This window comes from Pantherophis guttatus, chromosome 1, assembly GCF_059756535.1.
Source record: "Pantherophis guttatus breed Tessera chromosome 1, ASM5975653v1, whole genome shotgun sequence".
NCBI classification, from domain to species: domain Eukaryota; kingdom Metazoa; phylum Chordata; class Lepidosauria; order Squamata; family Colubridae; genus Pantherophis; species Pantherophis guttatus.
This window is the reverse complement of record NC_142063.1, coordinates 344733738-344745913: the sequence shown is the minus strand read 5'-3', so window position 1 is coordinate 344745913 and position 12176 is coordinate 344733738. Positions and strand designations below refer to the sequence as shown.

The window sequence follows — 12176 nt, the reverse complement described above, 5'->3', positions numbered from 1 at the left end:
ATTTTGTGTTTAATGTAAAATATAGCATAAATGGTATTACAGGTAGTCCTCGACTTATAACAGTTCATTTAGTGACCGTTCAAAGTAACCACAGCACTGAAAAATGTTACTTATGACCATTCTTCACACTTACGACTGTTGGCACATCCCTGTGATCATGTGATCAAAATTCAGATGCTTTCAAACTGACTCACATTTATGACAGTTGCAGTGTTCCGGGGTCGTGTGATCCCCTTTTACAACTTTCTGATAAGCAAAATCAATGGAGAAGCCAGATTCACTTAACAGCCATGCAACTCATTTAACAACTCATTTAAATTGATTTTAAATTGGGTTGTTTTAATTTACGGCCAAAATATTTAATTATTTTAATACTGTTTTTTAAATTTTGTATGCTCTGTTTTTACTTAGGCTGTGCACCGCCTTGAGTCCTATTTGGAGAAGGGCGGTATAGAAATTTAATTAATAATAATAATAATAATAACAACTGCAGCAATTCACCTAACAGCCGTGGCAAGAAAGGTTGTAAAAAATAGGCAATTTAAAGCTCATTTAACCACTGTCTTGTTTAGCAACAGACATTTTGGGCTCCCTTGTGGTCGTAAGTCGAGGACTCTCTGTACTCCCTGTTTGCAAACAGGGCTCTGATATTCTTTTAGCTTTCAGTTATCGCTCTGGATGAAAGGACATCAGATCCGCGCCGTGATTCCTTGCTTGTCAAGCACCATCTTTTGGCTGAAGGCCAGTCCCATATTTTCTTCCGCAGCCCAAAGTTAACAGGAGTTTTCATGTTTTCTCCTTGACAGGGTAAAAGCAGCCCAGAACGAGCTGGGACAACAGATCTTGGCTGATTTTGAAGAGGCCTTTCCTTCCCAAGGCACAAAGGTGTTTATTTATTTTTTTAAAAAAAATACCTTGATCTTTTCTGTTTGCAAAATTATTGCTAATGGCAGGAAGCTGCTTGCAAGGAAATCTGAGGTGCTGCAAAGGTTTAATGAGGTCTACACCAAGGTCTAGACCAGGCATCTCCAAATTGGCAACTTGGCAATAAGGAGCCTTGGTGGCGCAGCGGACTAAAGTGCTGTTAAGTAGCACTTAGCTGCCAGCTGCCTGCAATTACTGCGAGTTCAGATCTCACCAGGCTCAAGGTTGACTCAGCCTTCCATCCTTCCGAGGTAGGTAAAATGAGGACCCGGTTTGTGGGGGCAATAAGCTGACTTTGTATAAAAAAAGAACACCGCTTAGGGGGGACCGAAAGCCCTACTAAGCAGGTATATACAAAAGTATGAAGGCTATTGCTTAACGCATTGTAAGCCGCCCTGCGTCTCTGGAGAAGGGCGGCATATAAATCGAACCAATAAATAAATAAATAAATAAATAAACTTTAAGAATGGTGGACTTGAACTCCCAGAATTCCCCCAGCCAGCATGGCTGCCTAGGGAATTCTGGGAATTGAAGTCCACCCATTTTAAAGTTACTGAGGTTAAGAAACAGTGCAGTAGATTCTCCAATGGAAAAGAGGCCTGCAGCTTTTGAGCACTACCCAGGTTTTTATCCCACCCATTTATTTCCTAAATAACTCAAGGCATACCTAATAATCCTTCCTGTAAAGTGGGGTTTGCCGAGAGAGAGTCACTGGCCCAAAGTCTCCCAGGTAACTTTTGTGCCTAAAGTGGGACTAGAACTCACAGTCTCCTGGTGATTAGCCCAAAATCACCCAGCTGGCTTTCCTACCTACCGTGTTTCTCCGAAAATAAGACCCTGTCTTATATATTTTTTTGAACCCTGAAATAAACGCTTAGCCTTATTGCCATGCGCTCAAAAACCTGATTGGTCTTATTATCAGGGGATGTCTCATTTTGGGGAAAACTGGGTAAGGCAGGACTAGAATTCACCATCTCCTGGCGATTGGCCCAAAGCCACCCAGCCGCTTTCCTGCCTAAGGCAAGACTAGAATTCACCATCTCCTGGCGATTGGCCCAAAGTCACCCAGCCATTTTCATACCTAAATCAGGACTAGAACTCGCCATATCCTGGTGTTTTGCCCAAAGTCCACACAGCTAGCTTTTCTGCCTAAGGCAGGACTAGAACTCACCATCTCCTAGTGTTTTGCCCAAAGTGACCCAGCCACCTTCATATCTAAGGACTAGAACTCACCGTCTCCTGGTGTTTTTGCCAAAGTCAGCTGAGGCTGGCTTTCATGCTTAAGGCAGAACTAGAACTCCGATGGCAGCAAAAGACCTGGCCAGCTTAACCCGCTGGGTTTCTTCGTTCTCAGCAGAGATCAGCTGGTCCCAGCAACGTTCTCCGTGATGCCTGTTTGGTCGCCAACGTCTTAGATCCCCGTATCAAGCAGGAAATCATCAAGAAGTTTATTAAGCAGCACCTCTCGGAGTATCTGGTGCTTTTTCAGGAAAACCAAGACGTGAGTTGGGCTCTTAACGATCCTTCAAGCCTGGACAAACATTTTGGAAAAAATCCTTTGGGTCTTGCAGAAGCCCTGTGTTTTCCCGCTGTTCAGGAAATCTCATTTTGATGGATGCCAGTGGTGGCATTTAGCCAGTTCGGATTGGTTCAGGCGAACCGGTAGTGGTGACCTGCGGGTGGGCCCCCCCCCCTTGCCCTGGCGCTATGCCATCCTGTTTTCTAAGCCATGTGCACGGGGTGGCTTCAAACATTTTAGCAAGGGCTTCTCTGCACTGTTGCTGGGTGGGTGTGGCCATGGTGGGCGTGGCTAGTTGGTCTCCTGCACCATGGTGGGGGGTGGGTGTTTTTATTCTCCCCGGGCTCCGGAGGCTTTACTTGAGCCTCCGGGAGGGCGAAAACAGCCTCCCCAGGCTCCGGAGGCCCTTCCCGAACTTCCAGTGGGCCCGTTTTTCGCCCTCCCCGAGCCTCCACGCACCGCCTGCACTTACCTGCATCCAAAATGGGCTGCGTGGGGATCTCCTGGGAGGGGAGGGGAGGGGTGGGCGGGGCCAGCCACGAATGGGATTTGGGACAGGGGTGAAATTCTACCAGTTCGGTCCAGTTTGCCCGAACTGGTAGTAACAAATGTGACTGGTTTGCCGAACCGGTAGTAAAAATGCTTTAAAAAGTAAAAAAAAAAGTTCCGAAGATGGTGCGGCACAGCTGATCGTCTGAACTTTTTTTTTTTTTTTTCTTTTTTAAAGCATTTTTTTGCTACCCATTCGGGCAATAGGTAGTAAAAAAATGCTTAAAAAAGTAAAAAAAAAAAAGATTCCGACAATCAGTTGTGCCGCACAATCCTCAAAACTTTTTATTTTACTTTTAAAAGCATTTTTTACTACCTATTGGGAAGGTCCGTGTTTGCTCCCAGGAGGCTTCCCTGAGGCCTGCTAGGCCAAAAACTGGGGGTGGGAGGGTGCTGTGAAAGAAAGAAAGAAAGAAAGAAATTTAAAACTTGTGGACTTCAGCTCCCAGAATTCCCCAGCCAGCACTTGGCAAATTTAAGACTTGTGGACTTCAACTCCCAGAATTCCCCAGCCGGCTGGCTGGGGAATTCTGGGAGTTGAAGTCCACAAACCTTAAAGTTGCCATATTTAGAGATCCCTGCAATAGAGCTACAGAGGTAGTCCTCAGCTTACAACCACAGTCGGGAGCCAAATTTATATCCTTTTTTTCCTCATGGTTCTTAAGTGAATCATGCGGTTGTTAAATGAATTTGGCTTCCCCCTTTGACTCCTCAGAAACTGGATTGGGATTTTTGTATGTATGGAAATGATGTTCCTTCAGTTATGGAGATTTTCAGTCATCCAAGTTATGGTTGTCCCGAAGGTGCTTTTTCAAGAGACAACTGAATTTTCTTTGTTTTTCTTTGAAGACTTTTCGCTTCTCATCCAAGAAGCTTCTTCAGTTCTTTGGTCAGAAGCTTCCTCAGTCAGAACTGAAGAATCTTATTGGATGAGAAGCGAAACGTCTTCAAGAAAAAAAAAACCCAAGAAAGTCCAGCTGCGTTTTGAAAAAGCACTCTTAGGATATGTTCTTTCAGGGATTTGAGTGATTCACATCCCTTTAAAAAACACTTCACGGTGTGCATTGTACATCTTGGTATCAACACGGAGGAGAAAAGATGGCCGGGCTCTCTTGTGTTCTCCCTCAGGTGGCTTGGCTAGACAAGATCGACCGCCGTTACGCCTGGATCAAACGTCAGCTGGTAGACTACGAGGAAAAATACGGCCGGATGTTCCCAGGAGAGTGGTGCATGACGGAACGGATCGCGGTGGATTTCTGTCATATTACAAGGTGGGATTCTAAAATGCGTTGCTTGCTCAGTTATAGTAACCGTGAGATGGATCTTGGGAGTCCTAGTGGACAACCATTTAGATATGAGCCAGCTGTGTCCAGCAGCTGCCAAAAAAGCCATCGCAATCCTAGACTGCATCAACAGAGGGATGGAATCAAGATCACGTGAAGTGTTAATACCACTTTGTAAGAACCACCTTGGTAAAACCACACTTGGAATCCTGCACCCAGTTTTGGTCGCCACGATGTAAAAAAGACGTTGAGACACTAGAAAGAGTGCAGAGAAGAGCAACAAAGATAGAGTGGAGTGGAGTGGAGTGAGTAGAATAGAATAGAATAGAATAGAATAGAATAGAATAGAATAGAATAGAATAGAATTTTTTATTGGCCAAGTGTGATTGGACATACAAGGAATTTGTCTTTGGTGCCTATGCTCTCAGTGTACATAAAAGAAAAGATACATTCATCAAGAATCACAAGGTACAACACTTAATGATAGTCATAGGGTACAAATAAGCAATCGAAGAATAGAATAGAATAGAATAGAATAGAATAGAATAGAATAGAATAGAATAGAATAGAATAGAATTCTTTACTAGCCAAGTGTGATTGGACACACAAGGAATTTGTCTTGGTGCATACGCTCTCAGTGTACATAAAAGATATATTCGTCAAGAATCATAAGGTACAACACTTAATGATGGTCATAGGGAACAAATAAGCAATCAAATCATATTAGGAAACAGTCAATATAAATCGTAAGGATACCAGCAACAAGGTTACAGTCATACAGTCATCAGTGGGAGGAGATGGGTGATAGGAATGTGAGAAGATTAATAGTAATAGAAATGTAGACTTAGTAAATAGTTTGACAGTGTTGAGGGAATTAGTTGTTTAGCAGAGTGATGGCGTTCGGGAAAAAACTGTCCTTGTGTCTAGTAGTTCTGGTGTGCAGTGCTCTATAGTGTCGTTTTGAGGGTGGGAGTTGAAACAATTTATGTCCAGGATGCGAGGGGTCTGTAAATATTTTCATAGCCCTCTTTTTGACTCGTGCAGTATATAGGTCCTCAATGGAAGGCAGGTTGGTAGTAATTGATTAGTAATTGATGATTAGGGGACTGGAGGTTAAAACATGAATGATTGCAGAAAGTGGGTATGTCTAGTTTAATGAAAAGAAGGACCAGGGGAGACATGATAGCAGTCTTCCAGTATCTCAGGGGCTGCCCCAAAGAAGAGGGAGTCAAGCTATTCTCCAAAGCACCGGAAGGCAGGAGAAGAAGCAACGGATGGAAACTAATCAAGGAGAGAAGCAACTTAGAACTAAGGAGGAATTTCCTGACAGAACAATTAACCAGATTGTTAACCAGATTCATTTAATGTCTTTGCTTGTCAGACAGTTGCAAGTCACTTTATGACCTTTCTTGCCGCAGTTGTTAAATGAATCACAGCAGTTGTTCAGTTAGTTGCATTGTTAATTCGAGGACTACCTATACTCCATCATCCTGCAATGACGCTGGGAACCATTTTCTGGGCTTGAATTTCCTGCAGCCATGCCGTGTGACTCCGGCATAAAAACTACTGACGGCTGAAATAATCACGAGAGAAATAAGTCGGCTTTGGGGCTCCCCTATCTGAGATCTTTGCCAAAAGCATGCCAGCAGATCAGCCACGAAAAAGAGTGGCTCGTGATTGTGCCCGTCGCAGCCAGCGGGGAGAAATTCCTGCCAGCGTTCCTGGGGAAGCAGCAATTAACATTTGGCGTCTGGAAGGAACACGCCCCGAAAATTAAAATTACCCTAAAAGAAATAACATAAATGCCAAAGTGCAGGGCGAGTGGCTGCGAAAATGGGAATAATATAGGCAGTCCTCGACATATGACCACAATTGAGCCCAACATTTCTGTTGCTAAGTGAGACGTTTGTTAAGTGAGTTTGTCCTCGTTTTACGACTTCTTGCCGCAGTTGTTAAGTGAATCGCACAGTTGTTAAGCGAATCTGGCTTCCCCGTTGACTTTGCTTGTCTGAAGGTCGCAAAAGGGGATCACATGACTCCGGGACACAGCGACTGTCATAAATACAGGTAGCCCTCGACTTACAGTGGTTCATTTAGTGACTGTTCAAAGTTACAACGGCACTGGAAAAAGTGACTTAACGACCGTTTTTCACACTTACAACTGTTGCAGCCTCCCCGTGGTCACACGATCAAACTTCAGAAACTTGGCAACTGATTCATATTTATGACGGTTGCAGGATCCCGGGGTCATTCGATCCCCTTTTGCGACCTTCTGACAAGGAAAGCCAATAGAGAAACCTGATTCCCTTAACAACCATGTGACTCACTTAACAAATGCAATGATTCACTTAACAACTGTGGCAAAAAAGAGTCGTAAAATGAGGCCAAACTCACTTAACAAATGTTTCATTTAGCAACATGCATTTCAGGCTGAATTGTGGTTGTAATTCAAGGACTACCTGTATGAGCCAGTTGCCAAGCATCCAAATTTTGATCACGTGACTGTGGGGATGCTGCCACGGTCGTAAGTGTAAAAAATGATCATACTCGCTTTTTTCAGTGCCGTCGTAACTTTGAACAGTCACTAAATGAACTGTTGTAAGTTGAGGACTACCTGTAAAACCCAAGCAATGGGATGATAAAAAAAAAAGGCTATGGGGTTTTGCGTCATTTCAGTTGCAGATGCCACATGTTGGAACAAGTACAGGTAGTCCTCGATTTACAACAGTTCATTTAGTGACCATTCCAAGATACAAAAGCACTGAAAAAATGACTTTTGACGATTTTCACACTTACGACCATTGCAGCATCCCTGTGTTCATGTGATTTACATTCAGATCCCTGACAACAGACTCACATTTATGACGGTTGCGGCATTGTGGTGTTATGTAATCCCCTTTTGTGACCTTATTCCAAAGCAAAGTCAAGAGGGAAGCCCGATTCACTTAACAACCATGTGACTAACTTAGCAACTGCAATGATTCGTTTAACAGCCATGTGACTAATTTAGCAACTGCAATGATTCGCTTAACAACCGGGGCAAGAAAGGTCGTAAAATGGGACAAAACTCACTTAACAAATTTCTCACTTAGCAACATAAATTGTGGTCGTAATTCGAGGACTACCTGTCCTGACCTGAGAGATTTTGCTTCCTTCTCCTTGCAGGACAGAGCTGGGGAAAATCATGCGCACCCGGGCAAGAGAGATCGAAGTCAAGCTTCTGCTTTTCGCCATCCAGAGGACTACCAACTTCGAAGGACTGCTGGCCAAACGCTTCTCGGGCTCCACGTTGTCAGAGACCATGACGGTAAAAAAAGGACCCCACGTTTTTATAGGTTCCCCCCCTCCTGCGGCTAGAGAGGGAGATCGCTGCGTACCTTGCCCCCCGTTTGCCAGTTTGTGCCCTCCAGTCCCGGAGCCAAGCGGGCCTGCGGGAAAAAGAAGGACTTTCTTCTCTCGACCGCTCGTTCTTCACGTCTGATCGACGTTAACGATGGAGCCCCCAAAAGTTCAGCGTGCGACAACTCGCCGCAGCACCACGGCAATTTGCCGCGGCCAACTTGACATGGCCACCTTGCGGCGGGACAATTCAGCAATTCACTTTAAATACCGTGTTTCTCCAAAAATAAGACCCTATCTTATATTTTTATGAACCCCCAAATAAGCGCTTGGTCTTATTATTTTGGGGCGCATGGAGCGAGACGGGGCTCCTCTTGCCATCTTACCTGATTTCCAGCTCTGTCTCCCTAACCCTAACCAGAGGAAATGGCGAAGACCGGCTGCACATGAGGTTAAATATTTTCGGGTAAAGGCTTATTTTCAGGGGAGGGCTTTTTTTCGGGGAAACACGGTATTTAAAAATAATTTTAAAATGATTTTAATTTGTGTCATGCACATTTCAGTTTGTCTCTCCTTTGGCATCCTTTCTTTACTAATTCTGCTCCACTATTTCTTCGATATTAGTGTAATTCTTCTTCTGTGGCAAGTTGGCCGTGTCGAGTTGTCATGGATCCCCAAGAGTTACTTATGACCCTGTTTCAAAGTTATGACATATGTCTGCCTGCCCCCATCTGCGATCCGTAGGGCTATTTGCAGCATCTCCGGATCACATGACCACAATTTACATTTCCTCCCCCCCCCAAACTAGCATTTACTTCCGGCTTCTGGAAGAAAATGCTGTGTAGGAACGATGGGTTTGCTCTGGTGGCTCAGCAGACTAATTAACATCCACTTACATCTGCTGCCTGCAATTACTGCAAGTTCGAATCTCACCAGGCTCAAGGTTGACTCAGCCTTCCATCCTTTCTAAGGTAGGTAAAATGAGGACCCAGATTATGGGGGCAATAAACTGACTTTGTATAAATATACAAAAGTATGAAGGCTATTGCTTAATGCATTGTAAGCCGCCCTGAGTCTCTGGAGAAGGGCGGCATATAAATCAATTTTTTTTTTTAAAAAAAATGACTGTGGGGTCTGCTTAATGACTGCTGTAAAAAAGGTCATAGCATCGACTCTGTCCTGCATTACAACTGTCACGACTTATGACTGTAACAGCCTGGCTCTATTGGGGTTTTAAAGTCTACTTATAGGTAGTCCTTGACTTACGACCACAGTTGAGCCTCAGGTATCTGTTGCTAAGCAAGGCAGTTCTTAAGTGGGTTTTGCCCCCGTTTTACAACCTTTCTTGCCTCAGTTGTTAAGTGAATCGCTGCAGTTAAGTTGGTAACACGGTTGTTAAGTGAATCTGACTTCCTCATTGACTTTGCTCGTCGGAAGGTCGCAAAAAGGGATCACACGATCACGGGACTCTGCAACTGTCATAAGTACATGCCAGTTGCCAAGCGTCCGAATTTTGGTCACATGATCATGGGGGTGCGGCAATGGGGGTAAAAACGGTCATAACTCCCTTTTTTCAGTGCCTTAGTAACTTTGAGCAGTCACTAAACGAATGGTTGTAAGTTGTATGTGGATGCAAGAATACTGGGCTAGTTTATGCACAAATTCGAGTTAAGGACAGACTTTGGGAACTGAACTTGTTCTTAAACTGGGGATTACCTGTGCTTCTTATCCAAGAGGAACCAGAAACAGAATAGACCTGGAGGGAACCTTAGAGGTCTTCTAGTCCAACCCCCTACTCACAGGAGACACTATAAAATTTCAGACAAGTAGTTGTCCAATCTCTTCTTAAAAACCTCCAGGGATGAAGCACCCACAACTTCTGGTGGCAAGCGGTTTCACCAGTGGTGGGTTCCTCCTGGTTCGGCCCGGTTCTCCCGAGCCGGTAGCGGTGACAATATGATGTCACCGAATCAGTTCTGCTCCCCCCCCACGCCCCACGCATTATTCTTACCTTTTATTTGGCCCTACCCCCAATCTATTGCTGCCTCCTGAGTCCCAGCTGATGGCTAGAGGGAAAAAAAACTGTTTAAACTCTTGCCCAGGGGCTTCAAAGGGCCACCCTACAGCTGATCAGTGTTAAAAGAAAACAAATGAGTAGACCAGTGCCTGCAAAAATACATGAGTAGATCAGTGCCTGCAAAAATACATGAGTAGATCAGTGCCTGCAAAAATAAATGGGTAGACCAGTGCCTGCAAAAATACATGAGTAGATCAGTGCCTGCAAAAATATATGAGTAGATCAGTGCCTGCAAAAATATATGAGTAGATCAGTGCCTGCAAAAATATATGAGTAGATCAGTGCCTGCAAAAATAAATGGGTAGACCAGTGCCTGCAAAACTACATGAGTAGATCAGTGCCTGCAAAAATACATGAGTAGATCAGTGCCTGCAAAAAATAAATGGGTAGATCGGTACAGCTCTGCAAGCAGTTAAAAGCCTGGTAGACCAGTACCTCTGCTAAATCCTATAGAATTGTCACATGACCATCAAGCCACACCCACAAAATAAGCCACGCCCACAGAACTGGTAGTAAAAAAAAAATAGAACCCACCCCTGGGTTCCACTGGTTAACTGTCCTCTGTCAAGTTTCCGAAAGATGCCCTAATTAATTCATGAGCCATGATCCAAACTTCAAAGGAAATATATTCATTTATTAGGAGCAACATTCCGGCAATACTCGGATGCAGTTAGGACTGATCCTACGTAGATTTACGTTCCCCTCTGACCCTGTCTCTCCCCTCCTCCCTGGCCATGTCATAAATCACATTCTCCAATTCATCACTTTGGCTGGCTGTGAAACCCAACACCCTCCGACTGATTGCGGTAAAAAAGCATCTACGGAATGCAGCTTCAGTTAGGGAAATCAATCAGCTCTATCAGTTGTCCCTCCCTCCTGCTCATGGCAACTTGAAAGCTTTGCAAGTTGACATCCTCACTGTTAGGAAGTTCCGCCTTAATTCCAGGTTGCATCTCTCCTTGACTGGTTTCCATCCATTGCTTCTTGTCCTGCCTTCAGGTGCTTTGGAGAATAGGTTGACCCCCACTTCTTTGTGGCAGCCCCTTAAGTACTGGAAGACTGCTATTATGTACCCCCTAGTCCTTCTTTTCTGCAGACTAGCCATACCCAGTTCCTGCAACCGTTCTTCATATGTTTTAGTCTCCAGCCCTTTAATCAACTTAGTTGCTCTTCTCTGCACTCTTTCTAGAGTCTCAACATCTTTTTTTGTAATGTGGGGACCAAAACTGGATGCAATCCAGGTGTAGCCTTACTAAGATTTTATAAATTGGGACTAATATTTTGTGCGATTTTGATTCTGTGCCTCTGTTTATACAACCAAGGATTGTATTAGCTTTTTTGGCTGCCGCCGCACCTGGCTGACTCATGTTTAAGTGATTCCCTCAAACTTCCCATCTTTTTCCGACAGAAAAAGCCGGATCCTCCCCCAGTCTCCACCAACCCTTTTCTCGAGGAAGAATCTGTGATGGATGAGGATGAAAGTCCATCAGAAAAGATCGACATTGACAAGGTAAATGTCTTTGTTTTCGAGATTTCACGTCTCTTCCCCACAAACAGGTGGGCCTTTTCCCTTCTCTCTTCCTTACATTGATATGCATTTGGACTACAATCCCCATCGTTCCCAGCTAGGCTGGAGACCCTTCGGTGGAGGGTGCTACAGCTCTCTCCTTCCCCTTTCCGGCTGTAGTCTTTTTTTTTTTTTATTGCAATTTTCTTAGCTAGTGCAGGATATACCGTATTTTTCAGAGTATAAGACGCACCTTAGTTTTTGGGGAGGAAAACAAGAAAAAAAAATTCTGCCTCTGCCTACCAGCATCCATCGGTATTTCATCTGGCTTTCGTCCTTGCAGCAAATAGCAAACAGCCTGGTCAGCTTCAGTACATTATCACAGCCTGATTCAGCACCAGCAGCTGATTGGAATATCCCCAATCAGCTGTTCCAGGCTGCAGGGATTGCCACAGACCATCGACGCCTCTGTGCCTCACATTTTTGGCCTCCACGCGTCATGTTTTTGGGTGTTTCCAGGCAGCAGGGGTCGGCAGCGGTGGGGATCCCCGCTGCCTGGAACCGTCTGAAAATATGATGTGCGGAGGCCAAAAACGGGGATGTGCTGTGGCGATCCCCGCAGCCTGGAACAGGTCTAAAATGGAATGTTCGGAGGCCGAAAGCGTGAGGCACGGAGGCGGCAATGTGCTGTGGCGATCCCTGCAGCCTGGAACAGGTCTAAAACAGTGTGCAGAGGCCAAAAACGCCACGCGTGGAGGCCAAAAACAGCTGATGGGTGGGGGCTGGCGGGTGGGCGGGGCTACATTAGATGTTTAAGACGCAGCCAAATTTTCACCCTCTTTTGAGGGGGGGAAGTGCATCTTATACTCTGAAAAAGGTGCTTACAAGTAAGGTGCTTACTGTCAGACTGCGGTGCTATCTCAAAATTAAATGAATTTCCAAACTGCCAATCTTTAAGGAAATCTTTCTTTAATTGAG

General features: G+C 44.7%; 1 protein-coding gene across 2 annotated transcripts in view; it reads left to right on the top strand.

The window, feature by feature from the left end:
• VPS53 (VPS53 subunit of GARP complex) overlaps window positions 1-12176 on the top strand; it is a 72760-nt gene that overhangs the window by 25043 nt on the left and 35541 nt on the right. Inside the window, exons 8-12 of one of the 2 annotated variants that reach the window (XM_087883458.1) lie at window positions 807-885; window positions 2279-2425; window positions 4121-4263; window positions 7441-7582; window positions 11100-11201. In XM_087883458.1, coding sequence (XP_087739584.1) covers window positions 807-885; window positions 2279-2425; window positions 4121-4263; window positions 7441-7582; window positions 11100-11201 — 613 coding nt within the window. The remainder of the gene's footprint in view (window positions 1-806; window positions 886-2278; window positions 2426-4120; window positions 4264-7440; window positions 7583-11099; window positions 11202-12176) is intronic. The other variant, XM_087883459.1, reaches the window with a different exon arrangement.